The sequence below is a fragment of the Microtus ochrogaster genome, chromosome X (assembly GCF_000317375.1).
Source record: "Microtus ochrogaster isolate Prairie Vole_2 chromosome X, MicOch1.0, whole genome shotgun sequence".
Lineage (NCBI taxonomy): Eukaryota > Metazoa > Chordata > Mammalia > Rodentia > Cricetidae > Microtus > Microtus ochrogaster.
The window spans coordinates 46,611,357-46,634,567 of record NC_022026.1 but is presented as its reverse complement, the minus strand read 5'-3'; the positions used below and the strand labels follow the sequence as shown (position 1 = coordinate 46,634,567).

The 23,211-nt window shown below is 41.9% G+C and overlaps 1 protein-coding gene across 3 annotated transcripts in view; it reads left to right on the top strand.

Moving 5' to 3' along the window:
- Ctps2 (CTP synthase 2) overlaps nucleotides 1-23,211 on the top strand; it is a 117,750-nt gene that overhangs the window by 26,706 nt on the left and 67,833 nt on the right. For all 3 annotated transcript variants that reach the window (XM_005358772.2, XM_005358771.2, XM_013350599.2), the window contains exons 9-13: nucleotides 3,169-3,301; nucleotides 4,775-4,863; nucleotides 7,196-7,290; nucleotides 11,424-11,486; nucleotides 11,576-11,619. In XM_005358772.2, the coding sequence (XP_005358829.1) occupies nucleotides 3,169-3,301; nucleotides 4,775-4,863; nucleotides 7,196-7,290; nucleotides 11,424-11,486; nucleotides 11,576-11,619 (424 nt within the window). The remainder of the gene's footprint in view (nucleotides 1-3,168; nucleotides 3,302-4,774; nucleotides 4,864-7,195; nucleotides 7,291-11,423; nucleotides 11,487-11,575; nucleotides 11,620-23,211) is intronic.

Here is a 23,211-nt window from a genome sequence, read left to right as displayed (position 1 = left end):
CTCTGTAGACCAGGCTGGTCTCGAACTCCCAGAGATCCGCCTGTCTCTGCTTCCCAAGTGCTGGGATTACAGGCGTGCACCACCACCGCCCGGTATAGTACAGGTTTTTGATGATATAGATACTTAATGCTATGAATTTTTCTCTTAGCTCTGCTTTCAAAGTGTCCATAAATTTGGGTATGTTGTATATCCATTTTCATTGAATTCTAGGACGTCTTTAATTTCTTGCTATTTCTTTCTTGACATAGGGGTGATTCAGCTGAGTGTTGTTCAATTTTCATCAGTTTGTGGGGTTTCTGCAATTAGTGTTGTTGTGGAATTCTAACTTTAAGCCATGGTGATCTTATACAGGGGTTACTCCAATATTTTTGTATCTGTTGAGGTTTGCTTTGTGACCAAGTATGTGATCAATTCTAGAGACAGTTCCATGATGTTCTGAGATGAAGGTATATTTTGTTGTGTTTCAGGGGAATGTTCTATAGATGTCTGTTAAACCCTTTGAGTCATAACTTCTGTTAGTTCCTTTATTTCTCTGTTATGTTTCTGTCTGACAATCCTGTTCATTGGGGAGAGTGGGGATATTGAAGTCTCCCACTATTACTGTGTGTGGGTTGATGTATGATTTAAGCTTTAGTAATGTTTCTTTTACAAATGTTGGTGCCCTTGTTTTGGGGGTCATAGATGTTTAAAATTAAGACTTCATCTTAATGGATTTTTCCTGTGATGAATGTGAAATGTCCTTCATCTCTTTTGATTGATTTTTAGTTTGAAGTCTATTTTGTTAGATATTAGGATAGCTACACCAGCTTGTTTCTTAGGTCCATTTATGGAAAATCTTTTCCCAACCCTTTACTCTGAGGCAGTGTCTGTCTTTGAAGTTGAGGTGTGTTTCTTGTAAGCAGTAGAAGAATGGATCCTGTTTTTGTATCCATTCTGTAAGTCTGTGTCTTTTTATAGATACATTGAGACTGTTGATATGAAGAGATATTAATGACTAATAATTGTTAATTCCTGTTATTTTTGGTTTTGTTGTTGTTGTTGGTATTGTATGTATGTTTCCCTTCTTTGGGGTTTGCTATTGTGTGGTTATCTATTGCCTGTGTTTTTGTGGGTGTAGCTAACTTCCTTGGGTTGGAGTTTTCCTTCTAGTACTATTTGTAGGGTTGGGTTTGTAGATAGGTATTGTTTAAATATGGTTTTGCCATGGAACATCTTGTTTTCTACATCTATGGTGATTGAAAGCTTTGCTGGGTATAGTAGTCTGGGTTTACATCTGTGGTCTCTTAGTGTCTGAAGCACATCTGTCCAGGACTTTCTGGCTTTCAGAGTTTCCATTGAGAAGTCAGGTGTAATTCTGATATGTATGCCTTTATATGTTACTTGGTTTTTTTTCCTTTGTTGCTCTTAATATTCTTTATTTCTTCTGTATGTTTAGTATTTTGTTTATTATGTGGAGAGGAGACTTTTTTTTGGTCCAGTCTATATGATGTTCTGTAAGCTTCTTGTACTTTCATAGGTATGCCCTTCTTTAGGATGGGAAAGTTTTCTTTTGTGATTTTGTTCAATATATTTTCGGTGCCTGTATCTGGATTTTGCCTTCTTCTACCCCTATTATTCTTAGATTTGGTCTTTTTATGGTGCCCCAGATTTCTTGGATATTTTGTGTTAAGAGTTTGTTGGATTTAACATTTTCTTTGAGGAATCTGTTTCCTCTATTGTATCTTCGACACCTCTTTTCCATCTCTCATAGTCTGTTGAATATGCTTGCATCTGTAGTTCCTGATTGTTTGCCCACATTTTCCATTCCCAGAATTCTCTTGGTTTGTGTTTTCTTTATTGTCTTTATTTCAGTTTTCATGTCTTGAGCCATTTCCTTCCCATTTGATTTTTTTCTTGGCTTCCTTTGCTTTCTCTAAGGGATTTGTTCATTGCTTCTAATTTTTTGTTTGTCTTTTCCTCCACTTCTTTAAGGGAATTTTTCATTTCTTCTTTAGGGGACTCTATCATCTTCATAAAATTATTTTTAAGGTGGTTTTCTTCTGCTTTGTCTGAACTGAGATATTCAGGTCTTGATGATGTTGAACCACTAGTTTTTTGGTGGTGCCATTTTGCTCTTTATGTTTTTGAATGTATTCTTACAGTACCATCTGCCCATTCCTTTCTCTCCAGTGGGTATAGGTGGGGTCTCTGCATCAGGGTGTCCCTCTTCCTCCAGTTGGTGCAGTCGGGGTCTGTAGCTTAGGTTCCTCTTCCTCCAGGTTCAGGCAGTTCCAGGCCTCTGATGGACACTGATATGGCTCTGAGGCTCCTCCAGGTGTAGGTGGGGCCAAGGCTCTGGTGTTTGCTGATGCCTTGGAGGATGATCCAAGGTGTGGGAAGGCTGCTCCCAGGTCCCTGAGTCTTTGCTGGGTATGGGTAGGGCACGGAATGTGCCAGAATGGATTGGGGTAGGGCTGGGGCTTGAAGAGTAGGGTTCTCCAGCCGAGGATCCAGACACTCACCTTCTCCAGGTGTCTTCAGGGTCAAGGTGTCTTCAGGGTCAAGGTTCTGGTGGTCACAGATGCTGTGGGGGATGGTTCTGGGCGTGGGAGGCTGCTCCCAGTTTTTGGGGGCTTCGGTGAGTGGGGGTAAGGCATGAGATGTGCTGTAGGGTCTAGGGCCTAGACATTAATTCCCTCCAGTCCAGAACCCAGACCCTCACCTCTCCAGTGTAGGCAGGGTCCAGGCTCTGGTGGTCTCAGATGCCAAGGGACTGTTTGGGGGTGTGGGGAGGCTGCTCCTAGGTCTATGGGGGCTTTTCTGGGTGGGTTTGGGGCATAGGATGTTCCTCTAAGAGCTTGGGCCCAGAGAGTAGGGCCCTCCAGCTGGGGACCCAGATACTTACCTCTCCAGGTGGGGGCAGGGCCAAGGCTCTGCTGGTTGCAAATGCTATGGGGGGGTGGTTGGGTGTGTGGGGAGGCTGCTCCCAGGTCTTGCCCTAGTTCTTCTTATGCTTTTGAAATCAGTTTGATGACCAGCGTTTGGCATGTTGGAGGAGAGATTTGTGTCAAGTACACTGAGTGTCTTGTCTCTTTCTAAGGTTCTGAAAAGTACATGGAATAAGAGCAGTGGCTGCATTGTTGCTTGTGATGTTAAAGTGTACATACTTTAACTTGATTCCTTTCTCAGGTATGAAAGACTGCAGAAAATATGCTCCATCGCCCTGGTTGGTAAATACACCAAACTCAGGGACTGCTATGCCTCTGTGTTCAAAGCATTGGAACATTCAGCCTTGGCCATCAATTACAAGTTGAATCTGATGGTGAGTTCCAGCCTGCTGTTCTAGCTATTTCTTTATTGATTTGTAGTTATTTGTATGTGTACCTATGTCTGTGTGTGCGTGTGTTCATGTGAGTGAAAGCGTATGAGGGAGGCCAGAGGCATTGCTCTCCCTGAAGCTGGAGATGCAGGTGGTTCTATGCCACTTGATATGAGTGCTGGGAACCCAGTAGTGGGTGTTCTTAACTGCTGAACCATCTCTCCAGGCCTTTTCTAGATAGTTCCATCACTCCAGTATTTTGTATTCTAAAGAGTGCTAGAGAGTTTATTTAGCATGATCAAGGCTCTGGGTTCCATCCCTAGCACTGCAAAACAAATAAACATAATTTACTGTTCTGTTGCTGTGAAGAAACACCATGGTTAAGGCAACCCCCTTTTTTTAATTGGCAGCTTGCTTATAGGTTCAGAGGGTTAGTCCATTATCATGCAGAAGTATGACAGTAGGCAGGCAGTCTTGGTGCTGGAGAAGTAGCTGCGAGCTCACATGTTATCTACAAGTTACAGACAGAGAGAGGAACACTGATCCTGGCAAGGACTTCTGAAATCTCAAAGACCCCCCACTGACACATCTCCTCCAATAAGACCACACTTCCTAATCCTTCTCAAACATTCCATTAACTGGGGACTAACCATTCAAACATATGTGCCTATGGGAGGCCATTCTTCTTCAAATCATCATAGTTGGGGATGTTGCTCAGTGCTGGAGCCCTTACTTAGTATGACCAAGTCCTTAGGTCCTTCCACAGCACGGCCAAACAAACACAATTTAGAAATTCCCTAAGAGGCAGATTGTGATGAAGTGCTTCTAAGTCCAACTGCTGTGTGGAAAGTTGACTAGGAAGACTGACAGGACTCAACATACAGCCATGTCTAAGATTTCTGATAGCCAGAGAATACGAGGGAACATCGGCAAGTGGACGAGTCCTATGGGGTAGAGTCTGGGGAAAGGCCAGTGCAAGCTTATCAGAGGCCTTTCCAACATGGAGTTGCATAGATTCGGCTGGAAGACCCCAGTGATGACCTGGGAAAACATGTGTAAAGTACTCTTTAATGGGAAGCTCAGTAGAGATTTAGTGGCCAGGCCATTTTCTTTCCTTCTTCCTCTCCCTCTTCTGTCTCTCTCTTTCCATCTCCCTCTCCTCTCCTTACACTTCATGGTACTAGGCTTGAACCTAGGACTTTGAGCATATGAGGCAAATTCTATATCACTAAGCTATATTCCTAACCTTTTTAATTTTATATTTTGAGAAAGAGCTTTGCTAATTTGGCCAGACTGACCTTGAATTCACTTGTACTTTATAAGATCTTCTGGGAAGAGAGAGGCCTCATGAGCTACTATTGAGCTAGACTAACTCTCAGTTATTGAACAACTTAAGATAGCTGTAGTATTATTGAGTGTTTTTTTTAATGTTCCTTCAACCTGTTGGATTTTTGATGTTATTGTTTTGCTTTTTAGTACATAGACTCCATTGATCTGGAGCCAGTCATGAAAGCTGAAGACCCTATGAAATTCCATGAAGCTTGGCAGAAGCTGTGCATAGCCGAGTGAGTACCAGGAACTGTCCACGTGAGGAGGACAAGGTCATTGTGGTTTCTCTGTAATGATTTCACTTGCCACAGTTCCTAAGTTTTGTGCATTTGGAGTAGTAGGTAGGAGTTCGGGTGGTCTTTGTAGGTGGTCTTTGTGCAGTTTTCATGCAACATTGCATTCAGGTGACACGGGCAGTGGAAGTGGTTTTATTTGGAGAGGGTGGGGAGACTATATTAGAGGGAAAGAGTGCCGATTTACTGAAAGATGCAGTAATGCCTACTGCATATAGAAAATTAAGTATAGCCGGGCGATGGTGGCGCACGCCTTTAATCCCAGCACTCGGGAGGCAGAGACAGGCGGATCTCTGTGAGCTTGAGACCAGCCTGGTCTGCAAAGCTAGTTCCAGGACAGGCTCCAAAGCCACAGAGAAACCCTGTCTCGAAAAACCAAAAAAAAAAAAAAAAGAAAATTAAGTATAAACAGGACCTTTCTCTGATTTTCTTTTCCATGTATTTACTAATTTATTTTTATTTTAATTAATTAATTAATTGCTGAAAGAAGGCCTGTGTAGCCCAGGCTGGCCTGGAAATTGTATATCTTAGGGCAACCTTGAATTCCTGATCCTCTTGTCTCCACCTCCCATGTTCGGGGTTTATAGGCATGCACTATCAGGCCTTGTTCAGGGGGTGCTGGGAATGGAATCCTAGGACTATGTGTTAGACAAGGTTTCTTGAGACAAGGTTTTTTGAGACAGGGTTTCTCTGTAGTTTTGGAGCCTGTTCTGGAACTAGCTCTAGTAGACCAAGCTGACCTTGAACTCACGGAGATCCACCTACCTCTGGGATTAAAGGCGTGTGCCACCACCGCCCAGCCTAGACAAGTACTCTAACAACTGAGCTGTATCCCCAACCCTTCACATTTGGTTATTTGAGATAGGCTTTTTGTGTGTAGCTCTGGCTATCCTGGAACTTTCTCTGCAGACCAGACTGGTCTCAAAGCTACATAGCTCAAACTGTTGTTTTTTAGTTTAAGTGTTTGCTCTAGCCAGGGCATTTTCATTCACTGTTACTTTTTTTTTTCATTCACTGTTACTTAATTGAAATCATAGGCTGCTTTTATCAGCTTAACTCTTTCTGATGGCATAAGGCGCTGCAAGTTTTTCTATAGTAGTTAGAACCCAGCTAGGCGTGATAGTACATACCTGTAATCCCAATGCTTGGGAGAATGAGGTTGAGGATTCATATTTCAAGTCTAGTCTTGTCTAAAGAGTGAGTTTGGGGCTGGTCTGCACTCCATGAGTCCCTGTCTCAAAAATTTAACAACAAAAGGACTTTAATCCCTTTTTATTTTCATTCATTTTATGTTTTTCTTTCTTTCTCCCTTTCTGCTAGCCCTCAGAAATTCTTTTTTGTTTGTTTTGTTTTGTTTTTGAGACAGGGTTTCTCTGTATTTAGCCCAGGCTGTTCTGGAACTCACTCTGTAGACTAGGCTGGCCTTGAACTCATAGACCTGTTTGCCTCTGCCTCCTGAGTGCTGGGATTAAAGGCGCAAGCCACCATTGCCTGACTAATTCTTTTATTTTATATTCTTTTATTTATTTGTTTTTGCCTTTTGAGACAGATCTCATTATATATAGTCCAGACTGGCCTAGAACTCTGATCCTCCTGCCTCAGCCTCTGGAGTGCTGGGATTATAAGTATATTTCATCACACATAGTTCTCATTGTAGTCTTTGTTTTTGTTTTATTGGTGCAGACTCTTGCTGTTTAGCCATAGTCAGCTAGCCTGGAACTTGCAGCAATCCTCCTGCTTCTGCCTTTTGAGTGTTGGGTTAATAGGCATGTACTACCATGGCTGTCCGAATTTTTTATTGAGTAGAATTTCTCAGTTACTGTAGTCAGAAGCCACCAATACCTACCAGAAAATATATATTAAATTCAGTTGAAGAAACTGTCCCCATATGTCCCCATAAGGTTGAGCTAAAAGATGTCTAATTATGTAACCTATTCTGAAAATAGACCTCAGACCTTCACTAGTGATTATGCCAAGCATTGAGTTTGGGAACATTGATCATAACTGATGAAAACACAAGTTTTAAAAATAAAAGTAATGTGGGTTGGTGAGATGGCTTAGTAGGTAAAAGTAGTTGTTGCCAAGCCTACAACTTGAGTTCGATACTTGGCAGAAGGAGAGAGCCAACTGTTACAAGATGTCCTCTGACCTTCGCATACTCTCACTGTGCCATGTACTTGCCACATGGACCCACAGACACACTCTAATTAATTAATTAAAAGTATTGTTAAAATGATGACTGGTCAACTTTATTTTAATCTTGTGTTAATTTCAGTGGCATTATTGTGCCTGGAGGCTTTGGACTCCGAGGAACGGTGGGAAAACTCCAGGCAATTTCTTGGGCAAGGACAAAGAAGATTCCATTTCTGGGTAAAACTTTTTGTTTATTGAGCCTATGAGTTTTACGTATTTTTTTTTTCAGTGCTAGGAAATGAACCTAGGGCTTTAAGGATACATGCAAGGCAACTCTGCCATTGAGGTATATTGCCAGCCCTTATTCAGGTTTTTGACTTACGGTAGGTGTCATACATTAGTTGGGGAAGCATGTAATAAGGTTTGTTCTTGTGAAGGTGTGAACTTACTTTTGAAAGTCAGGCACCAAATCATTTGCTACAGGGCTTATCAAACTGAATGTGGCTCCTAGCTTGCTTTTGTAAACCGAGTTTTATTGTAACACAGCCACCCAGTTTGTTTTGCATGTGGCTCATGGCTGCATAATTGAAGATTCAATACCTTGTAAAGCCTAGAATTATTACTTAGAGTTTGTAGGAGACATTTCTGAGTAGCAAGAAGCTGGAAGAATGTTGTACCTGTATTCTTCTTAGCACTTCCAGGAAAAATCTGCTCCCCAGAACTCTGTAGTAACCTGTTTGGAAAAGTGCTTAAGCCGGGTGTGGGTACACGCCTTTAATCCCAGTATTCAGGAGGCAGAGGCAGGTGGATCTCTGTGAGTTTGATTGAGGCCAGCCTGGTCTACAGAGTGAGTTCCAGAGCAGCCAGAGCTACAGAGAAACCTTGTCCTGAAAAAAGAAACAAACGAGTGAACACACAACAACAAAAAGAGAAAAAAAAAAGCGCTTCATGTGTATGTGTATGTGAGGTATTGGGGATCAAACCCAGGACCTCGTGTGTGCTAAATAAGCACTTTTCTACTGTGCTACACCCACAGCTCTAAGTTGAAACTTACATTCATTTTAGAGAAGAGAATACAGAAAGATCAGTCAGTGCCATGGGAGTAGCTCTGTTAAAAGCTGCTTATACCAGGTCTTTCTTTCTTTCTTTCTTTCTTTCTTTCTTTCTTTCTTTCTTTCTTTCTTTCTTTCTTTCTTTCTTTCTTTCTTAAAAGAGGTGAGGTCTTACTGTGTTTGTCTAGGCTGATCTTGAATCTCTTGGTTCAAGCTATCCTCCTGTCTCAGCATCCCAAATACTGGGTATATATCACTATACCTTCAGAGGCAGGTCTTTTGAATGCTCTTGTTTAATTTGTAAAGCCTAGTTTGTAATTTCTAAAGCCAGATGACATGGGAGCTGGATGTGCTAAAGGCAGCTCTGCTGCTGGAGATTCAGGTAGGAGGGGCTTGGAGGCCCAGTTGCCCACTGTGTTTTAGGTATTCTGTGGCTTTATGAGCTGAAAGGAAGGTTTGCTGTCTTTTACTATCAGCAGAATGTTAGATGTTTTTTCTACTACCTGCTCTTTTTCTGGATACTCCAGAATTTTGGGACCTCTTTCCCAATAAAAACCCAGGATACTTCCTTTGCTTTATTCTGACCTAAGCTCATTTGGACTGTTGTTATTTTTTTTGCTTTTTAAGATGGGGTGTTAAGGCTGGGGAGATGGCTCAGTGGGCAACAGACATCCTGATTTGATCCCCAACACTCACATTAAAAGCTTGGTATGACTGTACATGCATAAAACCTTAACACTGTGTGTGGGGGTAGGGAGAAAGGAGGGTTGCTGGGGCAAGCTAGCCTGGATGAATTGGCAAGCTCCAGCATCACCGAGAGACCCTGTATCAAGGGAATGAGGTAGAGATTGATAATTCATTACTCCTGACTTATTTCTCTGGCCTCTGTACTTGGGCACGCATTATCACCCCACATGTGTGTATGTGTCATGTACACACACAAAAAGAGCATGTGTATTAGTTACTTTTCCATTGCTATGATAAAACATCATGGCCAAGCAACTTACAGAAGGAAGGGTTTATTTGGTGCTTACAGTTCCAGAGGGAGAGGAGTATATGACCATCGTGGTAGGGAGCAGGGCAGCGGGCAGGTAAGCATGGCCCTGGAGCAGTAGTTGAGAGCTCATATTTCTATCTGTAAGCAGGAAGCAAAGAGAGCTAACTCAAAATGGCAAGTCTTTTGAAACCTCATGGCCTGCCTGCAGTAATATTTCTTCTAGCAAGGCCAGATCCCTAGTTATCCCCCAAACATCCTCCAAACTGGAGACTGAATATACAAACTTATGAGCCTATGGGCCATTCTCATTCAAACTATCACAGTATGTTTTAATACAGGATGTTTTTATGTAGCTCAGGCTGGCCTCAAAGTTGCTGTAAAGCCAAGGATGACCTTGAACTCTTGATTCTCCTATCTTCACTTCCAGATAGGCACTAGTTTATGCTTTAGTGAGGAATGGAACCTGGGGTTTTGAGCAGGTTAGGCAAGCACTCCATCAACTGAGCTACAGCTCTGCCCTTGACTATTTGTTTTTTTTTTTTAAATCTCTCTGTAAAGTCAGTTTCCATTTAAGCTTCTGATGTGATTTGCATTGTATAGAATGTGTGCAAGTTGTTCTCAAGTCTCTCCTCTCATATGTGCTCTTTAGTCTTTTTATTTTTGTACAATTAAAGGCATGTAAGACAAAATGACCAATAAGTACCCTGTTTTGTTTTATCTGCATTATGTCTGTCAGCACATGGGTACCTGGTCGTCTTTGAGGTCAGAAGAAGGCATCAGATTCCCTAAAACTAAATTTCCAGGGGTTTGTTAGCTGCCATGTGGGTGCTGGAAATTGAAACTGGCTCTTCTGGAAGAAAACAAATTCTCTCTCTCTCTCTCTCTCTCTCTCTCTCTCTCTCTCTCTCTCTCTCTCTTTTGAGACAGGGTTTCTCTGTACTACTGAGCCATCTCTCCAACCTCAAGTGCTCCTGTTTTATACAGTACATGCTATATCTGGTCTGTCAATAAATATAAACAACGTATAAAGTGGCCAGTGAAATTCTTTTCACATTTCTGCTGTCTTAATTTATGTTTTCAAGCTTTGTACATGTATATAGTGTATGTTGAACCTATTTTCTCTCATATCCCCATCCTCAAGTGAGCTTTGAACTTGTGTAGCCAAGTCTGGCTTTGAACTCCTGATCTTCTTCCCTATACCTCCTATGTGCTAGGATTACAGATATGTATCTTTGCTTCATAACATCATGTCTCTTTATGTACTGACCATGTGGAACTTTTTAAAGTTCCTTGAGCACTAAACCATTTCCTGTGTATCCCTTTAACCCTGGCATGTTGGTGTATTGATGACTTCTCCCCTTGCATCTCCATGTCTGTAACAGCATCTGGAATGCTTCTTGCTGTCTGTTTATAGGAGGGAGTTGATGGGCTGCAGTGAGTGTGGAGATAGGTTCAAAAGCATCTGTAATGGCAACAGGCCTGCAGTGACCCAGGCCTTTGCATTCCACTTACCTTTTTTTAAGATTTATTTTTATTTTATGTGTCTAGGTATTTTGCCTGTATGTGTGTCTGTGTACCACATGCATGCAGTGCTTGGAGACCAGAAGAGGGCTTTTCTTTCTGGAACTGGAGTCACAGACATTTTTGAGCTTCCATATGTTGGTGCTGAGAACCTGCAAGAATAATGAGTGTTCCTAACTTCTGAGCCACCTCTCCAAACCACTTCTACCTTTTTTGAGCACCTGCTCAGTTTCATTTTGTGTCTGCTAGCCTGCTTTTTGCCATAGCACTGGTGCCAGCCCCTGCTGCTCCTTTTCTCTTTGAGATTAGCAGTTCCACCTCAGATTAGGAGGTCACCCTCAGATTGGCTAACCTCAGGTTACCATGTGGCCAAGGCCATGTTTTGGATGTGAAATCTTGAGAGGCGGGGATGTGAAATCTCAGCTCAAGGAGACTCCTCTTGAGTTGGGGTGCTGTTAGACTTGCTCTGAGAGACTCAAGGTCTTTGAAACAGCTCTGCAGCCCCATAGGTGCCTTGGTTCAAGAATAGCTGTGGCAGATGGCGGATTTGGCTTCTGGGAGCTGGTCCTCATCTGCCCTCCAGTTGCTTCTTGCTCACCTCTGCACCTTAGGCTGCTCCTTTAGTTTTGACTACTATCACTCACTACTCTTCCAGGAACTATTCTGGGTGCTAAGGGGGGATCACAGGGAACTAAGCAGGAAGTCTTCTTCTTGAGGTCTTCATTCTTAGAGACTTTAGGAAACAGTTGAACACAAAATGTCACTAGATACAAAACATGCTCATGTGCTTCTCCTAATAGGAATTTGCCTTGGGATGCAACTGGCTGTGATCGAGTTTGCAAGAAACTGCCTGAATTTGGAAGGTAAGTCAAAGGTTTACTAAGCAGTGTTTATTTAAAACAAGAACATGTGTCAGCAATATTGGTAAATCACTAAATGTCTTTGTCTTTAGATGCTAATTCTACAGAATTCGAGCCAAACACTCCAGTTCCGCTGGTAAGTGGCTTGTAGATCTTTCTGGGTCCAGTCATTGTCATTCTGTTTCATTTCTTGCCTAGCTCCGTAACAGGTAATTACTGTCTTCTCCTAACAGTGCCAGAACTTTACACATTATATATGAATTTATTATTTCCTATTGTTTTTGCTTCCAACTGCTTTGTTCTCACTAGTCTATCTTGCCAGCTGTGCCTTGAAGAAACACAGCTCTGCCTGACTTGTCTTTGCGGCAGCTTTCAAGCTTAATGTTTAGGAAAGGAATAAATTGAGTGTGACACCAATTTATAAGAGCTAATATAAATAAATGAGCTGTCCCTTCTCTAGTCTTGTCCCCAGTCTGCCTATTTTCCACATTGGTGGCCATCTATCCTCACCTGCCAGTTCCTTCCCCCCCCAGGATACTCACTCAGTCATGGGGCTAGAGAGATGACTCACTGGCTGAGAGTGCTTGCAACTTTCCCAGAGGATCCAAGTTTGGTTCCCAGTACCCGCATTAGGCAGCTCGTAGCCACCCATAACTCCAGTTCTAAGAATCTGACACTGTCTTTTTGCCTTTGTTGGCATCTATGTATGTGTGCACACAAATAATAAAGAAATGGTTGTGTTGTTGTTTCTTTGAGACAGGGTGTCATTCTGTAGTCTTGTCTGTCCTTGAATTTAGAGATCCACCTGCCTCTGTCTTTCAAGTGCTGGGATTAAAAGTAGGTGCCACCATGCCTGACTATAAGTATTTTTTTTTAAAGTCAGGATCCTTTGCCAAGCCGGAAGGTGCTCACATTTCATCACTTGCTGCTTTATTCATTTGTTTCATGCCATTTCAATTTCTCTCACACTTAGGGGTTCCAGTGTGGACAGTCGGAAGTAGTATTTCTCAGTTTTCCCGTGGAGATTCCCTATACCTTATATGGCCCTCTTATGATCTTCCTCCTGGAGCCTTAACAAAACCAATGAAGAATTGAACCACTTGTTCTAGAAAGGCTTTATTTCTGTGCCTTTGAGTTCTTTCCACACTCATTAGTAATTCTTGTCTTTTATGCTTGTTCATGGCCTTTGGCTTGCCTGGTCATCAGTTGCCTGTATGTGTGTATTTAGTGACATTCTTGCTGCCAAGCATCCCTATCTAATAATCAGCGGCCTTCATATAATGCTTATACTCTCCTTGGTTGGTTTTTCACTTTTACTTGTGTGTGTGTGTGTGTGTGTGTGTGTGTGTGTGTGTATCATATGGACTGTTTGCAGTAATTGGTTTTCTTCTGCTATGTGTTCTGGGGAATGAACTCAGCTTGTTAGGCTTGTGTGGCAGGCATTTTTAACCCACTGGGCCATCTTATAGGCCTTTCTTTTGTTTTAGATGTGGTCTCACCATAATCTAGGCTTACCTAGAACTCATTGTGTAGCCCAGGCTGGCCCCCATACTCACAGCAATTCTCTAACCCTAGTCTCTCAAGTGTTGGGGTCACAGGTAATAACTGCCATGCCTGTTTCTCTTTGTGGTTTTTTAAATAATTTATTTATTTTGTGTGTATTTGTACACTCTTGAGCACATATGTGTGGATTCACGTGCCACAGCATGTGTGTGGAGGTCAGAGAACAACTTGCAGGAGTTGGTTCTTCTGTGTAGATCCTAGGGATCAAACTCAGGCTGTTGAGCTTAGGACTGGTGTCCTTACCTGCTGAGCCATTTGCCAATCATTATTACTACTAACATCTTACAGATTTTGGCCATTTGAAGCTCTCATTCAATGTGCTTTAGCGTTTCTACAGATCTGTGTCACTGTCATGGCAGTCAATTTTGGATCACTTTATTTCTTAAAAAAATTCCAAGGCTTGGAATGTAGTTCAGTTGGTAAAGTGTTTTTCAGTATATACAAAACCCTGAGTTCCATCCTCAGCACTGTAAACTGGGGCATATTTTTATTTGTTATATGTGAGGTGCTAGATGTCATTAGTCCTGTACTCAATTATGACACTAAAATTTCCTCGAGATATTACCAAATGGTGGGAGGGTGGTCAGAACTTTCTCCACTAAGAATCATTGACTGTGCTCGAATGACGGCTCAGCAATTAAGAATGTGCACTGCAGATGGGCATGGTGGCTCATGCCTTTAATCCTAGCCCTTAGCGGCAAAGGCAGGCTATCTCTGTGAGTTGAGGCTCGCCTGCTCTATATAGTAGTGAGTTCCAGAACAGTGAGGACTACACAGAGATACCCTGTTAAGAAAATGTGTACCGCTCTTGCAGAGGAACTGAGTTTTGAATCTCAGCACCCATAGTAGGCAGCTCACAACTGTCTGTAACTTCAGCTCCAGGGTATCCAGTGCCTCTGACCTGCACTTGTGTACATATCTACACACAGATGCATAATTAAAGAGAAAGTAGTCATTGGCTTGAGAAATCTAGTTCTACTATTATTTTTTATACTAGTTAGTCATCCTTATGACATAAGTAATATTCCATCTTAACAGCTTAAGGGAGGAGTGTTTGTTTTCTAAATTGAGATGGGCTATCAAAGAACCCTATGATAACTTGGACTTCTGATTCTTTGCCGTTACCTCCCAATTTCCGGGATTCCAGGTATACACTGTCACTTCTGGTTTATGTAGTGTTGGGGATGGAATCCCAGGACGCTGTGAATGCTAGGGAAGCACTCAACCGACTTAACTACTTCCTGAGCCTTGAATGGTTTCATTTGCCTCACAGTTTGAGGAGCTATAGGCCATCGGAATAGAGAAGGCATAGTGGTGAGACTGGTTCCTGTCCACGTTGGTGGGAACATGAGGAACGAGCTGTAGGCAGACACCAAGTGTAGAGCAAAGCTGGCCTGTTAACCTTCATCACTCCATACAGCCCAACATTTATCTGCCAACTAAGCCCCTCGTCCAAAGGCTTCCTCAGCTTCCCTAAACAGCACTACAGCTGGGGAGTAACTGTTTGAACACAGGGCCCGGGAGGGTGCACTTCATATTGTATAACAACACTCCTCCACCTTCCCGTATAGCAACTATTTGTTATTTTTTCTAGATTTATTCCATTAAACGAAATGACATTTTATTTGAGTGCGTGTGTGTGCATGTGTCTAGGCACGTATGTCACAGTTTGCATATAGTGCTGGCGACAACTTTTGTGGGATTTGGCTCTCTTCTTCTACCATATAGGTCTTGTAGAGAGGTCTTGGGGGTCGAACTCTGATCATTATCTTGGTGACAAGTATCCTTATCCACTGGGCCATCTTGTCAGCCCCATTTTGCCATTTTTAAAAAATATCAATAGGGACTGGAGAGATGACTTTGCAGTTATGAGCACGTGTTCTTGCAAAGGACCTGGGGTCAGGTCCCAGCACTCACATGGAAGTTCATAATCATCTATAACTCTAGTTCTAGGGAATTTGAACTCTCTTCTGGCCTCTGTGGGTCCTGCATGACCATGGTACACTTACAGACATGCAAACAAAACACTTACACACACACACACACACACACACACATATTGAAATTAATTAAAAATAAAAACAAATGTATGTCCATCTGTAACTTATCCTTTTTTAGTTACATCATAGCATATTATTCTCATTTATTTTCTGATTTGTTTTTTTTCACCCCATGGAAAGGTAAAGAAATATTCATGCCTTTTTATAGCTTTCAGTTCAAACCATAATGAACCGTCACTTCCCAGCTAGATGGTACTTTTAAGCCTTATGTTCAGAAGGCCTCATATCAGCAAAGAGTTCCTTAGGAGGCTTTATTAGAAATGTATTTCCCGAGTAATAGCTGCAGTGGCTCTGCCAGGAAAATGATGGGTTTTCTTTTTCAGGAGCTACATTGGGATAGGAAGGGCTTTTACCAGTAGGTGTCGCTATTAGACAGCTTGTCTAGGTTAGGTCTTTGATGCCTATGCTTGCTCAGTATGTGTGTACGAAGAAATATTGATACACAGGTTAAAGTTAAATCTGCAGATAAGGTATAAAATGACTTCATTCGCCTTATTTTGTCTTACTTCTCTTCCAAAGTAGCAACTACATTCATTTTTTTTGCTGTTGTTATTAATTCAGGGACACATGCATGCATATGTGTGACAGTGTATGTGTGTGTATGTGTGTGTGTGTAACAATTCAAGGCACCATGAATACTAGCTTAGTGTCCTATCCTACCACTGGGCCACACCCACAGCCACTTTAGCTAGCATGCTTGAGACATTGTCCCCACCTTACACTGATTACCTATCATTGTGTAAGAACCTTTTACAGCTTGCCTAGCTGTGTGCACTATGGGCATGATAGTATTTATTGCATTTATGGTATTGTGTTTATAGTCTTGTATTTAGCTTTTACTCTTTGTTAACCTTAAATCACTCTACAATTTGACCTCCACGTACAATATGTTCTTTACCCACACCTAAGCACATCTGTGGGATGAATCCATAGACAGGAAACTGCTAAGTCAGAGGATGTGTGCATTTTACATTTCAGTGGCTCCTATACACATAAGTGAGATGAAAACAATAAAACCTAATTGCTATTGAATGTCTTTATGTGCTGAGATCACTTTGCTGGAGAAAAATAGCCTTAAGAGCCAGCAGTTGTGCTGATGGCTGAAAGTCTTATTAAAGAAAAAGACTGAGGGGAATGGAATCATAAGGCAGCCAGCACCACAATGCCTGAGGAGTGATTTGACTTGGGCAGAGAGCAATTACTTAGTAGGTATGGTCGTTCCTTCTCTTCTAGCTAAAGAAAGTAAACATGTTGGAAACCAGGAGACTCTTTTAGGATATGTCTACTGCTAAAATCTGTTTCATTTCTTTAGTTGTCATTCCCCCTGCCCTTTTTTGGCATGCAAGGTAAGTATTAGAGTTGCTTACAAAATCAATGGAGACACTGTTATTCAGAACAGGCTCTTAACAGGCACACATAAAAAGAAAAATAGATTTTTCTCCAAGGGTTATAGTAGATGATGCATCCAAGAGTACCCACAAGTGAAAACAAAAATTTGTTATATTATGCCATTTCTCTGACTTATCCAAAGACCTAATAGAACGTTCTGGAATGTTGCAGAATACTTCTGGATCTGCAGCAACTCTGGCCTTTTTTCTGCTTTAATGTTGTCTCAGCTGCTTTTAGAGGAGACTTACTAGGAACACAGTTGACCTATGTTCTAACTCTATTAGTCTAAGGCAATAGGTGTCGGACAGTTCCCTGGTAGGCAGGTAGACAGGCTTTAGGTAGATAAATGTACTCTTCACTTAGATATTTAAGATGGCCAAGTTCCTGATTCTTCTCCCTCCTAGATAGGGACTTGGTAGGCTTTTTGGAGGACTCCCAAATCTCATGGGAGAGGTTGGAGCTTATGTAGTAGGAACCAGTTAGCTTTCTTTCTTTTCTTTGGATTATCCAATCCTCCACAATAGTCCAACCCCGCTAATTCTGAGAAAGAAAGGGAACCCCCAATATAAAAGTTTCAGCTTCCATACAAATTCAGATTGTAGATTCCTAATCCCCTCTCCAAATGAAAACTCTGCTTTTCCTGCTTTTTTAGTTTTTTTAATTTTATTTTATTTTGAGATTTATTTATTTATTATATATACAGTGTTCTGCCTGCATGTATGCCTGCAGACCAGAAGAGGACACCAAATCTCATAGGTGGTTGTGAGCCACCATGTGGTTGCTGGGAATTGAACTCAGAACCTCTGGAAGAGCAGCCAGTGCTCTTAACCTCTGAGCCATCTCTCCAGCCCTGCTTTTTTAGTTTTTAAGTCATTGGAGAAAAAGAATCTGTTCCTGCAACATCTCCATGACAGCATCACTTGAAATCATGTCTGTAACCCAGCACTAAGAAAGCAGAGGTAGGGGGATGAGTTTGAGGCCAACCTGGGCTATAGAGTGTGTTCTAGGCTATCTTCACTCTTATAGTGAGACCTTGCCTCAAAACAAAACAGAAATAAACAAATAAAACCAAAATAAGCAGGGAGATGGTTTAGGAGGTAAAAGCACTTGCCACTAAGTGTAATAATCTGAGTTTGATTCCCAGAACACACATGGTGGAAGGAGAGAACAGACTCTTGGAAGGTGTTCTTTGATTTCTATACATGCACTGTGGCAGTGCATACACCTCCCAAAACATGTAAAATATGTAAAAAAATTATAAAAAAATGAAAATATGAATTCATATAAAATACAACACCATGAAAACAGAATACATGCGCTGCTTTCAAAACAATCATGGACACTCAGATGGTGGTATTAGTAAAAGAAAGTAGAAAAGGGGCTGGAGAAATTGTTTAGCAGTTAAGAGTACTTCCTGCTCTTTCAGAGGACCCAAATTTCATTTCCAGCACTTACATAAGGCATCTTACAATTGCTTGTTAACTCCATTTCCAGGAGGTCCAGCTCCCTCTTCGATCTTCTTTGGGTACCTGCACATGGCATAGATAGAGATGCACAGACATACACATTTTTTTAAAAAATTGAAAAGTGGGAGATTAGGAGTCATTTTTTAAAATTATTTCAGTATTTTATGTGTATGAGTGCCTTGCTTCCGTGTATGTTTGTATATAATGTGTATGCCTAGTGCCCTGGGAGGCTAAAAGAGGGTATTGGATCCCCTGAAACTGGAGTTATAGATAATTGTGAGCAGCCAAACGGATGCTGCAAACTGAAGCAGGTCCAACCGCTCTTAACTGCTGAAACACCTTTCCAGCCCTAGGTTAGAAAGTAGTTTTACTTTCTACTAGTCAGTAGTAGTTTTACTACTGAACCGCTCATGGGATGGATAGAAGTGTTTTAGCAAGGTGTAAATGGACATCTGAGATTGTAGTATTTGATAATATTCTGATTGAATTTTTTTATTATTGTTATGCCTTTATCCCTTTCTGATCTAGGGAGTTTCAGAGTTAAAATTAATTTGACATCTGATTCGTGAATTAGTTACAATTACAAGCCAATTCTGGTGAAGGCTAATTTATGTTGCCTTTAGTTTGAAGTATTTCCTTTGGCTTGTCTTTCAACAACTTTATATGCTATGCAAATTACGAGATTTTAAAAAACAAACAAAATTCAAACCAGCCAAACCACAACAAATCCACATAAAGACCCTGTCTCTGTAATCCTAGCACTTGGCAAGTGGAGACAGGAGAATCAGGAGTTTGAGGCCAGCTTGGGCTATATGAGACTGTCTCAAAGAAACAAGTAAACAGATACCCAGGCAATTCACTCCAGAGTAACTGCTTAGGCAACTTGTATTACTTGGGCATTTATTTGATTTACTTTTAGAACATTGAAGAAGATGTTCTACTTGACAAAAAATATAGAAGGCCTTTGAGAGTTAGCTTGTGCTTAAAATCATTTTCCCCCAGAAAGGCAGTTATAAAGAATATAGCTATAACAGGGGCAGAATGGTGTGTGTGTGTGTGTGTGTGTGTGTGTGTGTGTGTGTGTGTGTGCTGCCTGTGCGATGTGCAGGCACATAGTGGCCAGAGGAAGATGTTGAGTGTCTTGCTCTACCACTCCCTACTCGATTCTCTTGGGACAAGGTGTCTCACTGAATCGAGCTAGGCCAGTGGTCAGTAAGTCTCTGATCCTTCTGTCTCTGTCCACACAATACTGGGGTTGTAGGCACATGTGTGGTAACTCCTAGCTTTTTACATGGGTTCTGGGCTTGAATTTATGTCCTCATGCTTGTGTAACAAGTACTATTATCCATTGAGCCATCTCCTCAGCTCCATTTTGATATGTGTATATCTCTGTATGTATGTATGTATGCATGCATGCATGCCACATGAGCAGAGCAGAAGAGGGCATTGAATTCCTTAGAGCTGAAGTGACAGGAGGTTGTAGACTGCTCAATGTGGGTACTGGAAACCAAATGTGGGTCTTTGAAAGGGCAGAAATGGCTCTTTTTATTTTTATTTTTTTTTGAGACAGGGTTTTTCTGTGTAGCCTTGGCTGTCCCAGAACTCACTCTGTAGACCACGTTGGCCTCTAATTCAGAGATCCGCCTGCCTCTGCCTCCCCAGTGCTAGGGTTAAAGATGTGCTCTATCACAACCAGATAGCCACAGAAATAACCCTTAACTGCTGACCCATCTCTGTAGGGAAGATTTACTTTGAATGTGGGTAGCACCATTCATTCCATGTGCTGGCATCAGAACTGAATACAAAGTTAAAAGGGACCTGGGAGATGGCTTAGCAGGTAGGTTACTTGTTGCTATGCCTGAGAACCTGAGTTCAGTTCTGAGGACCCACAACGTGGAAGGAGAGAGCCAACTCAAGCATGTTGTCATCCTCTGACCTCCACATACATACAGTGGTGCGTGAATGCATGTGTGCACACCCACTCAAGTGCACAATGAATAAATAAATAAACAAAATTTAAAATACTTTTTTGAAGGTTCAGAAGGAAAAAGCAAGCTGAACACCTCTCTCTGCTTTATGTCTGAGCACGCACTGTGACCACCATGTGCCTCATGCTGCCACCAGAGCATCATTTTCATCGTCCTGCCATCTTCACCTTACACACACGATAGACTGTGCTCTCAGACCATGAGCCAAAAACAAATGCTTCCTCCTTCAGTTGCTTTTGTTAGTATTTTGTCACAGCAACAAGAAGATTAAGTAATGCACCCATGTCTCCAATCCCTAAGTAGCCTGCAAGTGGAGTTGTGTTGGTAGTTCATTTGTAATGCTGTATTTAGGACTCTAAAGTGGACAGCTCCAAACAGTTCCCCCCAAAGTATCTCCTCCCACAAACATTCAGTCATTTCTATTTTAAAAAAAAAATCAAGTAGTTGAAATACCTATTTCTAAGGCACTTCCCATTGAGCTCAAGGTTTAAAAGGCTGACAAATACATTAGCTTTAAAGCCTCCACAGAGTCAGTCATTTATTGTTAACATTATGGATTACCCTTAAAGCTTACTAATGGCCACTCACTCCAAATGGTACTGGTTCCTTTCAAATAGCAGTCTGTAAAGGGGTGTGGGTAGGACACAGGAAAGAAAGGTAGGGGCCATCGTGACTGGAAGAAAAATGGTCCTTTTAAAAAAAGAACATATAAAATTGTATGTATTCAAGATGTACAAAGTAAGTTTTGCTGTAAATATACATTATGAGATAATTACTAAAATCATGCTACCTTCTACTAGCCACAAAGTTCGGAGAATGTGGTAAAAACCTTTGAGACCCACTCTCTAACAAGTTTCAATTATTCAGTAGTTTGTTTTTTGAGATGGGGATCTCATATATTTTAGGCTGGCCTTGAATTCACTATTCAGCCAAGGATCACCCTGAACTCCTGATCCTCCTGCCGCCATCTCTCAAGTGCTGAGATTGTAGGTGAGTGTGGCTGTACGTGTATCCAGTTACATGGGGGTATGTGTGGCAGAGATAGGAGTTTACTTGTGGGCTTGCTGGCTTCCAGTCTAGCTCCAAATTCCGTGACAGATCCTGTCTCAAAGGGATAAAGTGAATGTTAGAACACGGTGCCTGATGTCCTTTTCTAGTGTCTGCATGTTCATGAATGTACACACACACACACACACACACACACACACACACACACACACACACCACCCTTGCCCTGGTAGAGCCTAGAGCAATGGAATTTTGTGGCTGACAGAGTCCTAACAGTGTTGATCAGGATCAGATCAGCATAGGAAGAGAGGTCAAAAAGGGTTTTCACCCCACTTCCCATTCTTTGAGACGAGGTTACTATGTGCTGGTTGCGATTCTGGAACAACCCTTTTGCTTCCACCTCTTGAATGCTGGGATTACAGGTATGAGTCACCATGTCCTACTTCATTTTTTTCCCGTTTTGAAGATTAAACTTGAAACAGTTTTCTCATCTATAACAGTAATAGAAGACATCTGTTCTATGTGTGGCCCCGCTCTTACCTTGCTTGCTGTGCAAGCCTCTACTGTGTCTGCCACTCCCTTGCCGAGGGTGCCTCCTCATGTTAAAGCAGGCTTATGTTACTTTATGATTTTCTGGGGGAAGAGTACTGGGCATGGAACCTAGATCACCATGCTTGTGAAGCAAGTGTTTTTGCACTGAGTTCATAGCTCTAGTTAAGTCTGTGACTCTTGATACCTGTCCTCTTCCTTTCTGATCTTGGATTGGCTGCTTAGCATGGTACCCAAGGTACCCAGGTACCCATGATCTGAAGCCAAGGTGCCCTCTTTATTCCAAATACCTGACTTTTCCCGAAGGACAAGCCACGTGTGTTACTGGAACAGCCTTTTAAATTGGTTGTGAAGCGTTTGCCGGGGGGGGGGGTTGTTCTTTTCTCTCTCCTTGTATTATTTGTGCATGTTCCACTGTTTGCATATAGAGGCCAGAAGATAACTTTGTGGAGTTGATTCTCGCCTTTATCTTGGCATGGGTTTTGGGGATTGAATCCAAGTTGTTAGGCTTGTGCAGCAAGTACCTTTGCCCGCTGAACCATCTCACTGGTTTTCCTGGTTTAAATGCTCACTGCTACCTGTATACTCTTCTCAAGGCATCAGGGCGCTAGGTACAAAACCCCAAACCAGTGGAAATGCTGCTTTTCCTGTTCATCCTTTCCTTGATTATCACAGACTTAGGACCTCAGGGCTCTGGAAGTTAGTATGTTTCATGGTTGTTTGCCCATAATAGATGTTTTGTACATTTAGATGAACAAATTCTTATTTTTGGTGATGCTGGGGATTGAACCCATAATTTTGGTCCTGACAGGCAAGCACTATATGGTGAACCATGCTCCATCCCCCCTTCCCTTCTTTCAAACAGGGTTCCATGAATACCACCACCAGGTTGATGTCAAACTTGCTACATATCTGAGAATGATGAACTCCTGGTCCTCCTTTCCCTATTTCCCAAATGCTAAGATTACAGGCATGAGTCACTGTGTCTGTTTTCTGCTTTGTATATTTGGAGTTGAAAAAACATGTTCGCTCTTCGAGGGGCTAATTGACACCTAGAACATAGGCTAAAGTAGGAGCTATATTGGCCTAGAAAATAAAAAAAAATGACACGACAAGTAAACTTCACACTGTAGACTACGGATAGCTGGCAATTGTGATGGTGTGTGTTAATTTTCAGCTTGGCGAGATCTGGAATCAGGTAGAAGACAATTACCCCAGGCACACCTGCAAGGGATCATTTAGCTGCTGGGTATGTCTGTGAAGGATTATTTAGACTAGGTTAATTGAAGAAGGAAGAACCACTATAAATATGGGTGGTACCTACAATTCTGCAGGCTGTGGTCCCAGACTGAATAAAAAGGAGAAGGCAAGCTGAGCACTGGCGTTCATTGCTGTCTGCTTCTTGACTGTGGATGAAATGGGAACTGCTGCCCCAAACTCTAGTTTCTAGGATTTCCTTGCAATGATGGACCATACCCTTGAAATGTGACCCTTTCTTAGGTTGATTTGTTGGGGGATTTTGTCACAGCGTGAGGAAAAGTAACTAAGACAGAAATGAAGCTATTAAAATCTTAAATACTAGAAGTTCTAGTTCAACAGCATTAAAGCCTAGTCCAGCTGGGTGTTGTGGCACATGCCTGTAATCCTAGCACTGGGAAGGCAAAGGTGGGGGGTTTATGCCAAGTTTGAGAGTAGCTGATCTACA